At 39.5% G+C, this 21,904-nt stretch overlaps 1 protein-coding gene across 1 annotated transcript; it reads right to left on the bottom strand.

The window, feature by feature from the left end:
- Window positions 1-1,168: 1,168 nt before the first annotated feature.
- LOC102228753 (rap1 GTPase-GDP dissociation stimulator 1-like) lies at window positions 1,169-21,117 on the bottom strand. The gene is made up of 14 exons (XM_005812082.3): window positions 21,016-21,117; window positions 17,487-17,591; window positions 17,122-17,244; window positions 15,476-15,601; window positions 14,979-15,107; window positions 10,164-10,289; window positions 9,644-9,787; window positions 9,204-9,335; window positions 7,742-7,876; window positions 6,790-6,915; window positions 5,126-5,265; window positions 4,775-4,901; window positions 3,924-4,052; window positions 1,169-3,071 (listed from the first exon to the last, which is right to left on the bottom strand). Exons 1-14 carry the CDS (start codon window positions 21,026-21,028, stop codon window positions 2,944-2,946), a joined length of 1,683 nt encoding a protein of 560 aa, XP_005812139.1. The 5' UTR covers window positions 21,029-21,117; the 3' UTR covers window positions 1,169-2,943.
- Between the last annotated feature and the right edge of the window lie 787 nt (window positions 21,118-21,904).

The following is a 21,904-nucleotide window of genomic DNA, read 5'->3' as shown; positions in this document are numbered from 1 at the left end:
TGCATCCCAACGGTTTCTTTGCTGAAAATACATTCTTACTCTTTTTGTCTTGACATGTGTCACTTCCTGGTTCTGTCAGTGCACACAGCTGTAGAGCTGGTCCCGTCACCCCAGGCTGCAGAGCTGTTAAAATAGCAGGATCCACTCAGGATCCAACAGAGGGTCCTGAACACACATCCTCACATATATTTTTATTTTTTATTTTGATTTTACAATGACAAAAAACCCCATTGAGATTAAGAACCTATTTTTAGATATACCAACAAGACTAATGTCTGAGTTCAGGCTCACTATACACATCACACACTCTGCTATTCCTTAGTAGTCCCAAAACATACATTAAAATATTCAGAGCTTAAATCTATACATGAACAACATAAAATGAATACAAAATTAAAGGGAATAAAAAAAATTAGAAAATATAAATTAAAACTAATTTTTAAAAAAAGCAAAGAGCCCAAAAACAATAAAACAGGCCAGATTATAAGGATGACTTTTAAGATCAGTCTTTTCAATTCAATTCAAGCTGCATTTCCATTACAAACATATGCAAATCTTTGTCGATATTTTGCTAATTAAAAAAAAAGGACACAATTTTGCAGTTGCGGTGTTTCTATTAGATAATGAATTAAATTAAAATCACACATAAATAAGCTTGTTCAGACAATGAGTCATTAAAATGGGCCCCAGGAGTCTCCACCTATTTCATGTGGTCTTCTTCTTCATGGTTTGTGGCAACATCCGGCTGCAAAATAAGCCAATTTCAATATGTCCAAAGGAAATGAACACCGTATCGCCTAAATTTTTCTTGGAAAAACTTTTTTTTTTAACTGATGTGTTTACATTGAGCAAATTTATTTTCTAAATGTCCGTGGAAACGCAGCTATGGTGAGGACGATGGACCTCTGTACCCAAAGTGGAAACAGGTTCCATTAGAGAAGCATGCCACAAGCTTTTTGTTAGTATTTGATTTTTCTTTATTCTGTAAACAAAAGTGCTTGTTATTACTTACATTCTTAATTTAAGATAACACCAAGATCAATGTCTTGTTTAATACCCTGGATCTTCTTTAAGATCCAGAGTTTATGTCTGAACACCTAAAACAAAATATGATTTTTCTGATTAACTGAGTGACGGTGTGAACAAACCATGCAAACAACTGCAAACCAATGGGACTAACTGTTTTATTGAAGTGGTTCAGTGGTTACGGTTTGGTCACACAACAGATGTTTGGCTACTGAGTTCAAACCAACATTTCATAGATTCTTGTTTGTGCTCGTGGTTTTTGGAATGTGCTTTCAATCCATCCGGCACAAAGGCTCTTAAATGCACATTCATTTCAATGAAACAATCACTTCTATAATGCATCATAACACAAATAAACCACAAAATATGATCCGTTGCTTAGTTAACAAATAAGAAGAAAAACAATTCCCCTTAAAAATAAAGAGAACTGAGCTGAATTGAGGTGAAGGTCAGCTGAAACACATTAGGTTTGTCTCTATAAAGTGCATATATCATCATTGCTCTGACAAAACCAAGAAACCTAATATTTCTAAAACATAAATCATGGTTTTCAAAGTGGCCTAGTCACTTTAAAACTGACTTTTCAGATAAAAATATAGCTGTTTGGGTGATTACTTCCTTATTAAAACAGAACGTTATTACCATTTATGAAGGATGCCATGACTGTTGCAGCACCGTAAAGCCTGTCTGTCTCTATGGCTGTAAACAGACAAATTATTTTCTCGATCTTTAAAAGACCTTTCTAATGAGAATATGTCTAATGTGCGGCACTTTCACTACAAAGACCCTCTATGAACGGAAATGAACGTTTTGACAGCTGCATTAGTTTAGCACAGTTAAGCTATCATGACTGTAGAGATCATATATAACCTCCTCAACACTTGTTAATGTCATGTGACACGCCTCCACACACGTGAGTAATAACGCTGTTAAGAACGGGAGCTGAGATTACTACATCGATATGAATGAAGTCGGAATTGTAAAGTTGGATTAGAATTTATTTCACATGCAGCCATTCGCCTCTTTGGTGAATTACAGGCAGAATGAGCTCACCATAAAGTGCTTTAAAATCCCTCCACAGAGTGCCAGTTTGTTAGGTCTCCAATCCACTGCCATCTCCTGACTTGGATAATCATCATATTAATCTTAACTTTATGAACTCATTTCAGGTGGATACTCAGTAATCACTACTTCTGTCTTGGGTGGACATTGTTGTTTTGCACACTTGCTCAGCTCTATTCTTTTTTCTTATGCTGATATTTTTCCATATAACTGTTTTGAGCACCAACCCTGAACAGAATGGAAAAGGAAAGGTTGCACAATAGCACACATGCTCTTTCAGAAACTGATTTCTTTTAAAGTAAACCTTTTCTACATCTTGTAATATGTACACATTTGTAATTATTTTATTTCACACACTCGCGTATTTCTTTCTTTTACTTATTTTACTATTTACATGTTTATGTAATATTGATATAGTGGAATAGTATTCCATATATTTCACTACTATATATCATATGCTTGATTTCAGAACTTTACTAATAAACAGACGAACAGAAATGATCATCTGTTCTCTAAATGAGCGCATCCTTTCAGCAGCTCACTTCCTCTCACTTCTTCTCGTCTCAGACACGGCTCCACCGCGTCAAAAAACTCAACATGTGTGTCAGGAAAACATTTCAAGAACCTCACAGAAGATTCCTAGAAAAACAGGAAGCAAAATGTGCATAACAGTTGGTCCTTGTCTCCCACTGTAACAACATACATCATGCTAGCACTAAAATATATTACTTATTACAAAATAAGTGACACTTTAGAGTCCAATTTGATATTTAGTAGCATCTGTGCTGTCTGGATGACATGTTATCAAATCTACACACATTCATAGAGCCGATGAAAGCCCGTGTTGCTGCTGGTTTAGCTGCTGTCGCTGAGAAGGGTCAGTATGGAGCTAGCCTGCGTCGCCAGTTTGCTGCTGCTGTCGTCTGTCAGTTTGTTCAGACTCTCCTTAATATTCACAAAGTTGAGTTCATCTGTCATCACACCTGCAGCACAAAATTGTGCAGTTTTGTGCATGATTTTGAAAAACAAAACAGAGCAAAAACAAGTGCAGGACCAGCTGAGCAGATAAAAATGCCAATAACCTCCAGACACTGGCAACAGCAGCATCATTTCATCATGATGCTCAACATGTTGAACTATGTTTTTTAAAGAATAGTTTTTAATTTTTTGACAAGTTTAGGCTTTGTTGAGTGTCTATGAGTCACTAATTTCTGAGAGTTTTCTTTATTGACCTCTGTTTTGTTAAAGATCCGGATAAAGGTTCAGACCATAGACGCAAGCTAACGGCTAATCAACACTGTCCAGCTCCAAAGCAGATTTCTCCTACATTAGGACGACTCTGACCGGAATAAATATTTTATTATAATTACATGGTTATTTATATAGAAGATTGTAATTGCTAAGAGATGGTTTGTTCTTAAAACATTTTTATGAGAAAATGTACATTATTAAACCTTATTGGCAACAGAGTACAATACAAATAACCTAAGACTCCATATGGAAATAATGTAATGCAAACATGGCAGTACTTCATTTATAATGGGTGGGAAGAACAAATACTGTAACGTACTTTGAATGCACATGAAAGTCTTGTATCATAAATAGTTTACTGTACTTGCACTGTCCTAGTCACCTGCTGGTATTTTTAAAACCAGTTTGAAGCTTGAACTGAAAGGTAAAGATGCAAAAACGTGACAGTAAAACTCTCAGCTAGTCTGGCTTGTGTGGAGGTTGATTCCCGTTTCACCAAGCAGAGCATCAGTAATGTTCTGTTGTGGTAACAGTTTGAAATTTGGCTTTGGAGAATGAAAAGTGTTGTAAAAGCAAAAACGTACCGGAGTTAGCCAAGGTGCAGATGAGACCCAGAGCACTAAACTTGACCTCGACTGCCCCCAATGGATCGTCCAACATATTTTTCAGCATGGGTAGCAGCTCTGCCTCGTTAAACGGATCCCTCATAGACTCTGGAAGTCATGAACAGAAACAGAAACAGATGAGTAAAAGCATTGTCCCTGAGATGGTCAGAAATAACTCAGAACCAGAAAGATTAACCCTAATCTGAACCGAAGCATATTGGAATACCAAGGTCGCTGTTCGTAGCGATGCAAGTCTTACATTCCAACATCACAACCTCCAACCGTGATGGGAAAATAAGCAGCTGCCCACATGGACAAGCCAAATGTTTTCTACAAAAAATGTCGTCGGATGTGAAAAAGATTGAGTTATTTGGCTGCGATAACAAGAAATATGTTTAGGTAACGGTTTATATCTGAGAACATTATGGCACCTGTCAGGCATGACGGTAGATGCATCATGCTGAGGGGTTATTTTGCTGCCAATGGTTCTGGTGAATTGGGCTAATAAAGTTAGAGGACTACCTCCAAACTCTTTGATTTTAGCTTAAAATCAGCTGCTGAATGAGTTTCTAAAAATGATTCCCTTTGGCTCTCCTGGCCTTTATTATCAGGAACCAGACAGGAAATGGGCAGAGGCAGAACTGGGGGAAGACCTACAGCAAAAGACGGCTGCAGCAAAATTATATGTTTTTTGCAGAATCCATCCACTCTGAATCAAACAAACTTCCCACATAATATATTTGGGACTCAGTTCTTCTATCAAAGGATAGACACAGTTAGCATTTGGGGCATTTATTCATAAACCTTACATAAACTCTGAAATAGCTTACCAATGTCAATAGCAGATGCTATTGCAAGGGCAACCAGGGCTTCATTCTGCATGATAACGTGCTCGCTTGTTGCCATAGAGATAAGGTGCCGAACCCCATCTGTTCTAACCACAGCACGGACAACTTCCTGTTCGAGAAAGGAAATGAGTCCAACATTCAGAGACAGAGATTCCCTTAGAAAAGTTTAGCATTATGAATGGAACCAAGTCCAGTCAGAACCAAAGTCCATCCAGACCCAAAGTCCATCCATAACCAAAGTCCAGTCAGAACCAAAGTCCAGTCAGAACCAAAGTCCAGTCAGGACCAAAGTCCATCCAGAACCAAAGACCTGGTCCAAATAAGGAAGCTCACAGGACTGCGGCTGTGTCTGATCAGGGCCGCCAGCAGTCGGCTGGCCTCTCCTCGGACGCCTGCGTGGTCTTTGGCTTCACACCACTCCATGATTCGCGCCAGCAGCACCGCATCTCTGCCCAGCTTTAAGGCGGCTCCCTCTGAAACACACAACATAAGGTTCAAAATAATTTTAATCTCTTAAGTCTTATATGACTTAATCGTAATTTGACTTTGTATTTTAATACCTTGAAATTGGGCTTGTGTCTTTAAAAAAATCCTGCTCTTTCGAAAGCTCTGCCTTCAGGAAGTCATAACAACATGGCTCCTCTTTTAACCCTTTAACAACGTTTTTACCAGCATTGCTCTGAGAAGTAGCAATTGCTGCTGGCTAGTCTGAAGGACCTGAGTGGGGGACTTGAGCTGCTCTGTGAGGCAGAAGCTCAGATGTTTGGATACTGCATCTTGTTTCTCCTCTGGTTCAGCTGTTTTCTCAGTTTTTCTCTTCTGATCTTCATAGCTGCAATATTCTGACTAACTCTGTTCTTAGTCCCAGATCTGCCCAGAAACAGAAATAGATCTGTGCAGCCAATAACCTGCAACTTGTTGTAGGAGAAAATCTGACATCCTGTTATTTAATTTATTCATCCCAGCAGGGAAATTATTTTGCAGTTACAGCACACGACAGGAGCTGCGTCTGAAGGAGGACATGCGGCAAAGGTCGTCGGGAGTCGAACCCGCGATGTCCGCGGGCCTAAGGCCTCCAAATGTGGGGCGTGCTAACCCCCTGCGCCACCACAGCACGCCCTTTTGCAACTAGTATGTGAAACAATCCTTTTAGATAACTGATTGAATAAAAAATATTTCAGTTCCTATGTGAAGTCATTAGAACAAAACAACAAACTTTACACTTAAGGTAACATAAAATTTAATAATATACATCATGGGGTTTTAGGCTCCTGTTCATGTTGGGCCATATCAAGATCATGAATGTCCTTAAGACGGTATCGGTAAAACCCATCAAAAAACTCCTGAAATATTAAATAGCTGCTTCAGCATTTGATAAATACTTCTTAAAGGTAAATAATATAACTTTACCACTATGACAAAGTGTATTTCATATACATATTAAAGCTTCTGTTACAGTGTGGGGGTACACAAAGGAAGGTAATTATGTGTTAGTGAAATTTTTAAAAATAGCTCCTGCTTATTCGTTTGTTTTTAAAACCCAAAAAGGTATTTACTTTTCCTCTTACAGCTTTAGCCACATCCATGTGAGGCTCATTGTGTTTTCATCCTCCTGGTACTTAGATTAGAATGGAGCGCGCCTCCATTTTCAATGTTTCAAAGGTTTGGAAGGTCTTTGTTATCACTCTGTGATAATCCAAACAGAAGCAGGTAGTGACTCTCTGTCTAGTAAGAACAGACCAGACTGAACAGACACTGGACATGTCTGCTTGCTGTGCTCATTCTTGCAAGAATCAATAAAGTTTTGTTTGGGTGAAAATCACCAATCTCTGTTTGGTAACTAATCATGACAGTTCATTAGGAGAAATTATTTTTCTCCATTTTAATTTTTATCCCCATTATTATGCTGTTAGCTAAAACTGCCATGAGTGCTTGAAAACCTATATGCCCTTATTAAATCAATATTGTGCATTGTACCCAGTGCAGCAGTCCCTCACCTTGCCCGTCCACCATCATGCGTAGTGTGCCCAGCAGCTTGAACTGAACCGGCGGCATGTCGGTGCGCAGCAGAGACTTGATCCTCTCAGTGACTCCGTCCTCCAGCATCCTCACTTTGTTGGTGGCTGGAAGACAGACAAGGTGTGTGTTGGTGTGTGTTGTTGCTTCATTGAGTGCAGACCATGTGTTTGTTCTTTAGCCACTGAAAAAACATAACTCAGATGTGACCTAGATCCCTGATCAACAGATTCCATCTTGTTTCTCCGTTAAAAGTTTCATCTCAGTCCAGGCAGTCATTATGGCTGCCTTGGGTTTCATATTGATTCATCCTGGTTAATACATTCTGCTCTGTATGTATGACCTATGACCTCCCCTTGTCCTCCACCCAATAGCCTCAATGTCTTTATCATGTATAGAAGTGATGCTTGTTCTTTTTCTGATCAGTTTAAATATTCAATGAATAACTTTTGTTTAACTTTTGTAAAAGATACTCAGGCTCCCTGTATACATTTTTATGTTTTTAAATTGAGTGAATTTTAATTTTTCATTTTTCTTTCCAAGTTAGCCTTCTAAAAAGAGCAACAGAGCAATATCAATGCCTTCAGCATATTTTCTGATACTGCACCTATTCAACGTATAGCCATAAAACTCCATATTGTAATAACACGGATTCTGAATTACAACTGAATTACTATTTCTATTGATTCACATTTTCTTCTGTTAAAACCGTATGTTTTATTGTTTTTGAATCGATGCAAATCTTTCTTGTATTTTTGATCAGTTTAACATTTAGCAAAGCTACTCAGTTTCATCTAGTTGACCATATTATGGAGGAACAAAGCATGTTCTTCCATGTTCCTCCATGTTTTATGCTGTCAGCATCCACATTGTGTGTTCCTGCACAAATGTTACGTCAGAACCATAATGTTACTGTTTTGCTTTGAAGAGTACCAGGGATGGCCAGGTTTCTGAGCGCGCTCAGTCCAGCATGTTGAACAGAGACGTCCCCTTCACCTACATGCTGCTCCATCAAGGTCAGGATGTGTGGAACCACACCCAGATCCAGCATCTTCACACAGTTACTGTCTGACAGAGGCAAAGCAAGTTCAAAACTTAGAAACTAATCCCACAAACACCTCAGTCTAACAACATTTCAGCTGCTCACAGTTAGCAAATGTGTAATTTTGAACTATTTTTGTTGTAATGCTTTAATTGATATTATTCATGCAAAAATGAATAAGCAAACAAGAGTTGGCACATCTCTGTTTAATAAAACCTCCACAAAGGAGGTTTTAGTAAACATTGCTAACAGGAATACATTGAAAAAAGCCCTCCTTTTTAATCTATAATTAAAAATAGAAGATCGTGGTAGACTTGACAATTTGTCTCCTAGCACCAGGTGCTAAGTGTTGCTCACCATATTCATATATAATATCATCTAAATAGCAATTTGCTCAACTGGAACCTTGGCAGAAGTGTCACAGAGACATTACTGTTTCCCTTAGTGAATGAAATCATCATTTGAAAACTGTTTGTATTGACTGTGGTCACCGTTGTCATGCGAGTGTGTGTGTGAATGACTGGATGCAGTGTGAAGCGCGTTGGGGAACTCTGGACTTGAGAAAGTACTGTACAAGTTCATTTGTCTGATATTAATACTGATTTGCTGATCTGAAACTGGTCTAAAGATCAAGACTTGTTTTTACAAGTAAAAACACAAGAAATATGTAAAGGGGCAAATGCTTATTTGGTTGCATGGCACAAACTGTGCATCTCCACAAATGGTGAGTTAAATTCCTCTCAGCAATGTAAACCTCAACATTTATAAGTGTCTGACATCATTTTGGTTCTCACTCTACTTGACAGAATGAGTATTAAGTTGAAGCTGTTTGGTTTATGCCAGGAATTCAATCAGTTCAAATGAGCTCTATAAATTCTGGTAAGGGCGCAAGAAAGGCTGTTCGCCCAGGACGCCAAACAGGCCAGGTCCGCCTCTGCCTGCACTTCTTCATTTGAGAAAAAATTATGAGTTCTTTTGCTTTCTCTGCACTTTTTCCCCCTGACTGCTGTCATCAAAACTAAAGGTCGTATTTTGATTGCAAACTTACAATAGTAGCAATCTGATGTGAAAAGAGCCCAGAATCCTCCCAAATATAATGGTGATTATATCATTTCGACTATTTGCTTTGTGAATCAGAAAATGACATGATGCTGGTAAAGGAGGCAAATGTTTATAGATTAGGAGTTGAAAGAAGGCACAGTGAAATAAAAGTGGATTTACTGCAGGATTAATAACCTGGAGCATTTGAGAGTAAATCAAAGTAAAACTTAAGGGGGATTAAACAAAAGTAGACCCTTTACATGGCTGTAGTTGTTAAAGATCATCCATTTACACAAGACACTCAAATCTTACCATTTCTGGCAAAGTTGGCAATGGCCAGCGCTCCTGACAGCTGGAGCTGGGTGTTGGAGCTCTGCAGCCATGACAGAATATCCTGGTAGACCACGCCTGACCCCTCGCCAAAACACTTCTGCATAGATTCATCTGAAACACACACACACACAAAGAAAAACTAATGTTTCTGATGTTACATGACACCCTATGAATTTGTCCAACAAACAGCATTTGTCTTTCAGTCTATCTGTGACACAATGCGTCTTTAATTTCTGTTTCATGAAGCAGTTAGTTAAACAGAACTCACTGTTCTGTGTTGTGTTAGACTTTATTCATCCAGATGGTCCAGACTGAACTACGCTCAGTGCAGCTTTCATCTTAAACCATCTGAGAAAAACACCTTGCACATATCTTGCATAGTTGTTGGTAAGCTCAGTAGCACTACTCCTCCCACTCACCTCCTAAAAGCAGGGACACGATCAGGTTGGAAGCAATCTTGATGCTGCAGAGGTCATGGGGGTCGGAGTGTCCTTGTAGATCTCGGATCATCAGTGATAAAGCCTCCGGTACTCCTGATTCTGCAAACTGCAGCTTCAGTGCATCTGGTGGCAAAATAGACCAGAAAGCCTGACATGATGTGTATGACATGGAGCTGTATATTTATTAGTCTATCTGTCTACCTTACCTTGCCGTTTGCATCGGATTAACATTCTTTTTCTGAGTCTTTCATCATTTTTGAGCAGTGTGCTAATACCAGTTTAATGTGATTCAAGTAAATGTAAATCTTGTTATTGATATAGCAGACACTAACAAGACATGCCATCTAAAGGCACTTTCAAACACAAAAGTTTTAATGCAAAAATCTATAGTCTACTGAAATAATCGATCATTTCTCAATGTTGTTACACCACAACAATTCAATATTACGTCACCTAAACCCCACCCCCCAGCCCCCCCTAACTTCTCCTCATGTCTTACCACTTTCTCCCAGTGAGCCCAGTATTTCCAGGATGACATGGCGCCGCTCAGCATCAGGAGCCCGTTTGAGCTGAAGAATGAGTGTGTTTGCCACATCCTGCTCCACCAGGGCCTCCCGTGCACAGTCTGCAAACACAAGGCTCCATAACAAATGACGGAGTGGCCTATTAAAGTTATCCTTACCATATTATGCGCTTTTTGGGCCGAGGAGAAATCAGAATAAAACTCTGGGCTTTGGCAAATATGGCTGGATGCAAGCTTTTCTTAGATACAAATCTCCCATGTCATAGGCAGCAGTGTTGTAGTACTCGAAAACGGTCTTGGTCTCGAGACCGGTCTTAAGACCATTTTTTGATAGTCTCGGTCTTGTCTCGGACTCGACCACATTTGGTCTCGGTCTTGTCTCGGTCTCGGACATTGAGGACTCGGTATTTTATTTCAAGACCGGTCAAGACCACAACTGTGAAAATAACGCTAAATCATCAGTATCAATTTCTTTAAGATCCTTCTTTTTATTGGATGCACTCCTGATTCAAATCCAAGCAATAACCCGTCTCATTGGTAAAAGCATGTTGTTGTTTTTTTAACTGCTGTCGCCCCACCCCCTTTCACCTTGAGCGCGGACTGCAGCACTTCGATTGAAAGTTACAAGTGGTTGTCTGAGAAGGGGATAAGATGTCAGCCAAATCATCGGTTATAAAATTTGGCTATTTAAATCACAAACAATACATTTGTAAAGCAACATTGAGAAAAAAGCATACAGCGCAATGTAAGTTCTGCAGTGCTTCACTATCAGAGACGGTGGGGACTACGTCCAACTTTTATCGACACCTTGAAAGAAAGCACAAAGAAAGGTAAGCTGTGTGTAAAAGTGATATTAGGAAAGCTAGCAAGTTAACGTAAGCAATTTCCTCGGTATCAAAATTATTCTACCCGGCCATCACACAGTTTTTATTTCAATATTAGCTACACATATTAAGTTAGCTAAAGTTATATATGTATGCTTTATCTTTTAGGGTGAATGTTCTCCTTTCTTATCCGCTATTTGCCACCTAGCTTGATGCACAAGTTGTCACCTAGTAGTGTTTGTGAAAACATGTCGGACATTACTGATTTAATTTAAAGAAGTGTTGATTCGTGTTGTGCATGGACAACGCTGTTTCAATTACAGCTTTCCTGAACATGTCTCCGTATTTCTGTCGGCTTCATGAGTGGATTGCAGCACATAGGTGGAAGCAGAGCAAAAATAAAAGTCTGAATAGATAATCGTAATATATTTTGGTTCTTGTTCAATACTTCTCATGAAGGAGAAGACTGATGTGGAAGTCTCTACCTATGTTTATTAATAACCATAATAAGGTGACGTACGTAACCATGACAGAACAATGGTTCGTAATGGTTCTGTCAATAAGTCACCATGACAGAACGTAATGGTTCGTAATGGTTACGTTCTGTAACGTAACCATGACAGAACGTAATGGTTCTGTCAGCATGTGCTGGCTTGTGCTGGTGGGTAACCCCAATGTCTCCAAAGCCATCATATATAATTTATTAATGTGCCAAACCTGATATGCTTAACCTTAAATAAGTTGTATTTTCTTGCATTGGTCCTACAATTAACATTATTAAGGGAAGTAAGCAAATGCAGTTAACCTTGAGAGACTGAGTCGACTGGACATATAATAACATCCTGTTCCTAAGTTAGATTTTTTCTTTCTCATGAAAAACAATTATGAGACAGTGAATGAATTCATTCACTGTCTCATAATTATGAACTAAGGTCAATGTAAGTTACATTGACCTTAGGAGCTGGATATAGCTCCTGACATTGAAGATAAGACGTGGAGGTGATGCTCTGTTGTTTGGCTGTGGGAACTAGTCTATAGATATAAGCAGAGAGTGAAGAGACTAATATGCCTCACCTTATGAAAAATTAATAAATTAGTTGCTTTGTATGGATATAGGCAAATTACTTTTAGAAACCACATTGTTATGTTGCCATTTACAATTTCAGGTCAATAAGTAACTTTTTACCAGTTCACTCTCTATGGTTCATACCATATCAGTCATTTAACTTACTTGTTTATCCATTTCAAAAATGTGATGGCCAAAATACCATTGATTTGCATTTTGTTTATCTACATGCGTTTCTAGTAACATTACATTACACATATTTGACATGTATTTGTAAACAAACCATCTGATCCAGCAAAAGGGTCTTAGAACTGATAAAAGTCAGTCATGTTTTTGTGCACGTATTTCAATGGGGTTTGTATTTCTGCAGATGGCAGTAGTCGCTCAGGGAGGAAGTGAAGGAGATCAATCTTTTTTTCAACAAATTATCTGTCTCATAACATATTGTCACAACTTGGTGATAGATATAGATTTATTTAAGAAAAGTTATATAATGTAGCTATAATCTGTATACGAGAGAGAAACGAGAGAAATGATTGGCATTTTTTCAGTTTTACATATTTGCACATGGTTTTGAAATAGCACATTTAAAAACAACATAAATGTATGTACTGTTCATGAAAGGCAGAGAAAATACTATTTTGATCGACTTTGATTGTTTGAAATTCTGTGATTACAACATAGAAGTACTAAATAAAGATGTTTATGTTTATTCCAGTTCTCTGTGTAAAATATCTAGGTGTTTTTACGTGAATGTGGGTCTTTTAGATCAATTTTAGTGATTTTGATCATGTTTCACATTTTATTGTCACATACTGGCGCTGGTCTTGGTCTTGACTCGGTCTCGACTTCCCTCGGTCTTGGTCTTGACTTGGTATCGGACCCTAAAAGTCTTGGTCTTGTCTCGGTCTCGATACACTCTGGTCTTGGTCTTGTCTTGGTCTCGGGTTAGGTGGTCTTGAACACAACACTGGTAGGTACATTGTGTGTCACCTTTGCTCGTTTTCCATCTCTTGCCTCTCATTTCCTTTAGAATTTACAAAGTAAAGTCCATGAATGAGACAAAGATCAGACCTTGTTCACAAGTTCTTAGTTACTTTATGTTTTTACAGTTCTTGAGTTGATATAACAAATACTGCCACTCTTATTCTTTTGCTTATCATAGAAGCTACAAAACCTTAAGTAATGATAACGATGGTGACTTCTGTGAAATCAAGAAATCAAGATGATATCCCAGCAAAAACACAAACTTTGTGCAGCCACCAGCTGCAGGCCCCCCAGACTTAATGTGACCTTCAGATCAGATCAAGAACAATGTGTAGAGAGCATCATGGAATGGCTTTCCATGGGTTTTCCATCCTTACATCACAGAGTGTAACACCAAGGACAGGAGCAAAGTACACTGCCACCAGGCTCCATTGACACTGAGTCAGAGTGGACAATGTTCTGTGCCTACTTTGTCAAGGCAGATTACCAGCAAAGTGGTCAGTGCCTGTCTGGGCTTGAACCTGCTAGTGAGGGATGCTGTCAGGCTGGAGAAGCAATCTTATCAGGTTTTTAGGCCTGTGAGACTCCAGAAGCAGCTGATGGGTACTAACATTTCAAGCACAAAATGGCTCTGGTTGTCGCTGATGCAAATCTCAGGCATGGAAAGAGTTTGGACAGACATGGATAACAACTTCTGGTGGAGCGGTTCACAGCTGAGTGTGAAGCTGCCAGGATGAAGACCAGTGCCTCCAAAATGGAGGCCATGGTGTTGAGCTGGGAAAGGGTAGAGTTTCTTCTCCAGGTTGGGAAAGAGGTCCTGCCCCAAGTGGAGAAATTGAAATATCTTGGTGTCTTGTACATGAATGAGGGAACCTAGCGAGAAATCGCTAGGTGGATTGGTGCAGGGTCTGCAATGTAGTGGGTGCTGTACTGATCTGTCGTGGTGAAGAGAGAGCTGAGTCACATCTCTCTATCTATGTTCCAACCCTGAAAGCAAGATTGCTGCAGAACCAGTTGAGTTTTCTTCTTAGGGTGTCTGGGGGCTCCATAAGTGAAAAAGTGAGAAGCTTGGTCTTCCAGGAGGGACTTAAAGTAGAGCTGCTGCTTCTCCATGTCAAGAGGAGCCAGTTGAGGTGGCCTGGGCAGCTGGTTAGGATGCCTCCTGGAAGCCTCCCTGGTGAGGTATCCCAGGCCTGTATCACCAGGACAAGACCTAGAGGAAGACCTGGGACATGCTGGAGGGACTAGGCCTCCCTGCAGGTTTCAGAACGTTTTGGGGAAGCTGGCCCAAGTGGCTGGAGAGGGAAGTCTGGGTCTCATTACACACACTGCTGATCCTGAACATGAGGAAGGTAAAGGACAGATGGACTCCTAAAGCTTGTAATGAACCTTCCAGGGAAGAGCTGAAGCATGTAGCTGCAAATTAAACCAACGGCAAATCAAAACAAATGATATGTCTTAGTGGGAAGTTATGTCATTTCCCTTTGGGATTAATAACGATTGATTGATTGATTGATTGATTGATTGATTGATTGATTGATTGATTGATTGATTGATTGATTGATTGATTGATTGATTGATTGATTGATGTTTGTAAAGGCAAGTATCTCAGCAGTTCTGGCAGTATATTCCATGTAACTTCTGCAAGCTCGTCGTCACTGTCTAGGTCCACACACAGATATTAGGACAACTTAAGTTATTGCAAATAAGATAATTCCAACAATGTTTTTTTTATTGGCATTTCGCGTTAGATATTCACATCTACAGATTGTGAATAATGGTTCATTTAATTACCAGATCGTGTCTGCCTAACTACCTACACATTTGAACAATTGTCTAAAGACAGGTGTAACTACTGAGGGGCTTTCATGTAGGTGGGTAATACATATGTAAAGAAGAGTGGGAGATAATCACCCATATCAGCCAGATTACAGAGAGCCAGCAGGCAGACGTTGACCAGCGGGTCATTATCAGGGTACTCCTTCATGATGGACACTAATCTGGGGATTACACCACTCTGGACTAACTGGTCCTGCTGATGTGCTGAGGAGAAAGTCAGACAAGGAAGGTGCGTAAGAATGTAGTAACAAATATGAAAATCTATATTTATATTAGAAATTGAATTATTAATTAATTTTATGAATAAATATCTTGTCATGTACTTCTTTCTGAAATCTTTCCTTCTGTCTGTCCCATGTTTTATTGCACCTTATATTATATTCTATGTGATGGAATTTCACTTATCTGTTCTTGTAAAGAGCTTTGTTGTACTGAGACCATGGTAAACAAAAAAATCTAATACTCTTAATTCTCAAACTGCAGAACTAAAATGTAAAGTGTTGAGTGGGTCAAAGTAAGTCAGACTAGATCTGACTAGATCTGACTGGCACTGTGCTGTCAGATCTACTCACTGTTGTCGAAGCAGATGCGCCCGATGGCCCTGCCAGTGTTCAGCAGCATTTCCTGGTCGCTGCTGTTCAGATGAGGAACCAGAGCCTTCACCAGGCCCGCCTTGATGCATGGCTCTCTCACAGTGGCTGCAACGTAGATGGCCGACAAAGAGGCATGGAGACTCTGCTCTTATAGCCTTTTTGTTGTTTGAGTCTGAGACTGAATCAAGACACTAGTTTTACATCCATTACAAAGAGGTCAAAAAGTTCAAAAAGTTTCCTATGCATTGTTTTACTTTTATGGATATGAAACTTAGCAAGAATCAAGATCAGGTTGATAAGAAATATGGGAGAGGAGTCTTTCATCTTGGAAATCTTCGGTACCAAACAAAACATTTTGAAAATAGAAAAGAAAATCTGGTTTCCTATTCTTGGATAGCAGAAGGACAACGTCTCTCCAAAATGCAACACAATAAGTTGGGAGCTTCTGGATGCCAATATATAAATACATACACATGTTCTGCTTCCAAGGAAACGGTTTGGTTCAGCTTTTCTGCTTAAAACCTCATAAACCCTCAGTAAACCAACTAAAATCTAATTTATGACAGATAGAAAATTTGATGCAAACTAAGTACTGCATTACTAGAATAGGATAGAATAGAATAGAATTTATTGTTTGTCACTGTACATAGAATATTAAATCTAGCTCCAAAACAGTGCAAACAATGTAGGAACATATATACAATATAAACATACAGTAAATATGGTGACATTTACAATATTGAATCAGTTAAATTATATACACATATAACCATCATATAATTTAGTGCATGTTGGCATTCAGGGTGTTCATTGTTTTTGGGAAAAAGCTGTTTTTGTTTTGATGCATCTGTAAATGAAATACCATGAATGGAGGTAATGGTCTCAAAATCTCTCCATGGAGGAGTCATTTTCCAGCAACAAACATTTCTAGATACAACAAGGAAAGTTTTGAGCTTGAAAAGTTGAAAATTGTCTAGAAAAGACCAAGAAATATTTAGAATCAACTCAGAAATTTTGCAGGGAAAAAAAAAAACCTTGGACATTTGAAAAGTCACAAAAAAACATATTTCAAGATTATTTAAAAAAAAAAACTTTTTAAATGTATAAATTTCAGAGGTTTTCAAAATTTCTGAGATTAACCTCAATATCTCAGAAAGTTTTGGCAGAAATTTACTCTTGCCTTTTTTTTCTTTTTCTTTTTTACCTACAGTGGCTCTAATATGCGATCTGTAATGTACGATGGTGCAGTAGGACCATTATAGACAGAACAATACTAATAGGATATACTGTATATGTCATGATCAATTTCCTTCTCATAATTTTAACTTGCATCTTTTTTATGTTAGTTAGTACAGATCATAAAAACGTTTTAGATCGAAAAGAAAAAAATGACCTGGTTAGTAAAATCGTCTTGGTGGAAATCCAGCACTCTTTATATGTGATTGTTTTTTACTGATTGAGCTAGTACATGCAGAGTGACATGCTGCCAGAGCATTCTGGGAGTTTTTATTTTAACCCAGTTAGCCTGTGTTGGGGCAGCATTTTACTGGGGAACTTGGATTGTTGATGTTTTATTTTTTTTGTGTCGGTGTGTAGCAGAGACTAAGGGAGCAGTAACAGCGTACCTTCTCGTGCCATTTCTGCCACCAGCAGAGCCACCTGGCAGCTCAGGCTGCTCCTGCTCCGTAAGGCCTGAGCCAGCGTGGGGAGAATCCCACTTCTCACTATCTCAGCAGCCGCATCCTTCTCTGTGGGCAGGACACACAAAGCTACTTTTTCAAACGTAGTTCTTTTTCCTCTGACACCACCAGCCTCTCCCTTTCGCAAGTTACTTTACATGCAGATTAAAATGTATTAAGGAGATGCCATAACCACACATCAGTGAAATTCTTTCTGATTTGTCCCCTGTTAGCCCTGCGTAAGGTGAGGACTTTTTTTTTTTTTTTTTAGCTTTTGTAAGCAATTATCACTGAATATTATCTGAGCTCACTCTTCTCCAGCAGAGCAGTCAGGACTGTATCCAGATGAGGCTGCAGCTCTTCTTCGATCAGCTCTGTGCTCACACTGATGGCCTTCAGTGCCTCGTTTAGAGAGTCTGCAGAATAAGTGCAAATGGTTCGTCAGATCAGAGTGTTTCTGTAATGTAAAATACATTGGTCTTATTCAATTCACTTCCATTCAGTTTTATTTATAACAAATGTCTTCTCAAGATACTATACAAAAAAAACAATTTTATTCAGTCATACATACATTAACATTTTTTCTAGTTATCAAACAGTACAGTAGGTTCAATTAAGTAAATGATGGTTTAATGATGAAACAACAGAAATCCAGACACCACAGCTGAGCTTAGAGGCAAGGAACTCCACACTGGTTAACAGGGAACTGACACGACATGCGACTACGACTATAGACACGACAATAGACGAGGACCAGACAAGGAAACAAGAGACACAGGTGGACTTAAATACACAGAGGGTAATCAGGGCACACAAGACACAGCTGGGAGCAATCAAGAGTAGGCGGGACAATGCAGAGACTCAACAGAACACAGAGACCTAAAAACACACAGAAAACCAAATTCTCACAGAGTACTCATAAAATACATGCAGAACTACCTGGGATGTAGAGATAATGGCTGTGATACTGATAGTTCCCAAATCCAGCTGTTTTAGTCACTTTGCCAAATGAAGTCACTAATGTCAAGACCAAGAAAACCCACAACAAACCTCAACACTCAGAAGCCGTACTCGCAACAGGAAGTGGAAAAATGAGTTCATAAGCATTTGTGGCAGAGTCTAGATCAAAGACCCTGCATTGGTGGAAAATCTGCTCCAATGCAGAACCAAAAGTTCAGAGGAGGAAACAGCATGGAGGGGTTGGCACCATGAACAGGCCCATGTGCCTATTGAGTTAAATCACATGTCAAACTCAAGGCCCGGGGTCCAAATACCGCCTGCCCCCCACCCTCTCTGCTCCTTAGCTTTTTATGTGGCCCCCTAAACTTCAGGTGCTAAATTACATCAATCAGTCCCTCCCCCTCAGTTTATTGCAACTCTGCAACCGCAGAAATTCATGCAACATTCTCAGATCCCTGCAGATTTACACGCTAATGCATCACTGTGGGTTTATTGCACATTTTTTGCAAATTCTTTTTTTTTTAGATATTGGCACCAACTCCCAACTCCATTTGGAAGTATTTCCACCTGGGGAAGACAGCATAATTGATGTGGCAAGTAACAAAGTCATATTTGACGTCATACTGAAGTGCAAATATTGCAAAATGCCTTGCAAATATTTAAATCATCACCAAAAAAAAAATCTGTGTCTGCAAAAAAAAAAAAAAACAGCAACAGCTGCGAAATCCCAGAGGTACTGCCTGATGTGAAAAATCTTTCAATGTTATTTAATTTCAAGAAGTACTTATTGAATGCAGTCAGAACCACGTATTAATATTTTAACAGCTTAATGGGTTTCATGAATACATATTTGGCACAACTGGCACTTGAGAACAATCATGATCTTAATAAGAATTCAAGTGAGTTTGACTCCCCTGAGTTCAACACTTTATTTCCTCCTGCACAACGTCAGTGAGAGGAAAAGATATGACATCACCATCCGCTGCAGAGCGGAGAACTTAAAGGAGATCTGACGCAGGCAGCCTGGGCAGCACAACAGACCCTGTTATATAAGCTGGAGGTGGAACAAAGATCTGGGGAATCTCATTATCAGACAGGACAGGTCTAATGCCTGAGAGCTGAACCAGCTACGCAACCAAACATTCCCATTAGAACCAACCAACCAATGATGGTTGATATCTGACACAGACTGGAGGAGAACCTCTAGGATCTCTGGCAAGATGAAGACAGCCTTCATCAATGCCTTTGCCAGGGAAGGTTCACCTCCCAGCAAAGGTTGAGGGACAGAAAGGTACCAGGTTTAACACCAGGTTTAACAACTCAGAGGAAATCCCTGGGGTTCACGTTAGCAGCAGCTACCTCTTGGTTCAGAATGTGTGTTGGGAAAGTTGGGAGATGCGTAAGGAAAGTTGGGAATGTAGCAACTTGTTCACTGTTTTCTGTGACCTCCAACTGACTGCATGGATTGTTGAAAACAACAAGCAGGACGGATGTTTCTGTAACACCGATGAGTTGTTAGGTCATGATATCATATCTAACTGCTGAGATATGTCATTGTGTGAATGATTAGAAAGCAACTTGCAGTGTTATATTTTCTGTTTTATTGTATTATTGGGCTGAATATTCATTTAGTAATTTTCAAGGGACTGCAGATGAGAAGTGGCTTATGCTACAACCTAGTACAGCAAATTATAATATTTATGTTTGAACTGACCCTTTCTAAATGAAGTTTTGTATTATTATTATTATTATTACAACCAAGTCAGCTTAAATTAGCCTAGCTAGGGTTATCTAACCTAAAATCATGGAATAAATCATGGATAACCTGCATGCAGCATTGCATCGTACACAGAAACACACACAGAGAGAACGATTTGCAGACAATAATAACTACAGCTAATCCCTTCAGACCCGACTAAAATAGCTTGAGTAGAGGGGAGGGGCGCTATTCACTACCTGCTACGTCAGGACCTAAACCCCACGTCTTTTTGTTTTTGTGACCAAGTGTGTGTGTGTGTGTGCGTGTGCGTGTGTGTGTGTAGAAGGAAGAGGGAAGTAGAGGGGTTGATTTACTAATCAGTCTTCCTGGGATCTTCCAGGAAGCCCACCTGGTGTGGGGGCATGTGTGTGCGCTTGGGTGTGTGTGTGTGTGTGTGTGTGTGTGTGTGTGTGTGTGTGCGTGCGTGCGTGCATGCGTGTGTGTGTGTGTGTGTGTGTGTGTGTGTGTGTGTGCGTGTGTGTGTGTGTGTGTGTGTGTGTGTGTGTGTGTGTGTGTGTGTGTGTGAGAGAGAGAGAACTTCTTCTACTCTGCATCATGTCAGCATGCTCACAATAACTCAGCGGAGCTACTCTCTATGCAGCTGGGGGGAAACAATGGCACAGAGCTGTAGAGTCTAATCCAATTCATGTCAGGCATTACTTAGCTTATCTGAACGCCTCTCCTTCTACAGGAACTAGATGCTTATCGTTAAGGATATTGATGAAAAACAGAAATATTTCGGGACTATTTGAAATGTGTTGGCACGATGCACAGAGTCAAACTGTCTGGGTTCAGTTTGTCACATCAGCTGTTAGCAAGAAACCAGAAAAATCCCCAGCACAGAACAGGCAGCTGCAGTATCTATCTATCTATCTATCTATCTATCTATCTATCTATCTATCTATCTATCTATCTATCTATCTATCTATCTATCTATCTATCTATCTATCTATCTATCTATCTATCTATCTATCTATCTATCTATCTATCTATCTATCTATCTATCTATCTATCTATCTATCTATCTATCTATCTATCTATCTATCTATCTATCTATCTATCTATCTATCTATGCATTCATCACACACACACAGGAGGATGTTATGTATGGAGCTACTCACCCACGTCTGTCATGGCTGCTAGTCGGCAGACTCTCTGCTGGCTCTCTGCTTCTACTGCTACTGTTGTGTGTGTGCGCGAGTGTGTGTGTGTGTGTCACTTGGGGTTGTGGCTAGGAGGAGAGCAGCACTTGCATATTAAGATCAGGCTTTGACTGCTTTTGCCTCAACATTTCTCCTCGTTTTCAGTTCTTATTTTTTGTTTGTTGCTCAGATTTCCTGTATCCCATAATAATCCTTCTGTCCTTCGTCCTCAGTGTCTCATCTCTGCATCTGCAGCACTCAGCACCACCTCAGTAAAAATCCACCTTCCTAGGAACCTTTATGTTGACACACCCATACAGTGAGGTTTGAGACCGGGTTCTTCAGAGGATTAGATGTTGCAAAAGTCACCAGATCAGAGGAAAATTATATTTTTTCTCCATCTATCAATTGTCGTCCAGGATCAATATTCCTGCTTCTTTTTGTTCTTTTTTTTTTGTTGTAGCAGATGGCTGTTTGCACTGAGCCAGGTTCTGCTTCCGCTGGACGTTTCTTCCTGTTAGCGGGGAGTTTTTCCTCTCCACTGTAGCGACATGTTTGTCCAGGAAAAGTGAATGCTGCAAGTTAGGGACCTGATGCAATCAACTGGGTTCCCTTAGAAAGGAACTTAAGTTAATTTGAATATTAAACTGAGCTTAATGCTTTGATGGATAACTAGGATTGATTGAAATGCATGATTGGATTTCTGATGATGCATTCTGCTGTTATCGGAAAAGCTGATTTTCTGAGCTCACCATTGGAAATACAGCAAGAACAAGAAACATAATTTCATTTAGGGAAGTTGGAAGTTTCAGAGCAACACAAGTGTGTTATTCAGTGTACATGAAGATAATGAAACACACAGGTATAA

Source organism: Xiphophorus maculatus, chromosome 22 (assembly GCF_002775205.1).
Source record: "Xiphophorus maculatus strain JP 163 A chromosome 22, X_maculatus-5.0-male, whole genome shotgun sequence".
NCBI lineage: Eukaryota > Metazoa > Chordata > Actinopteri > Cyprinodontiformes > Poeciliidae > Xiphophorus > Xiphophorus maculatus.
The sequence above is the reverse complement of the archived record's forward strand: the minus strand, read 5'-3'. Positions and strand labels throughout refer to the sequence as shown.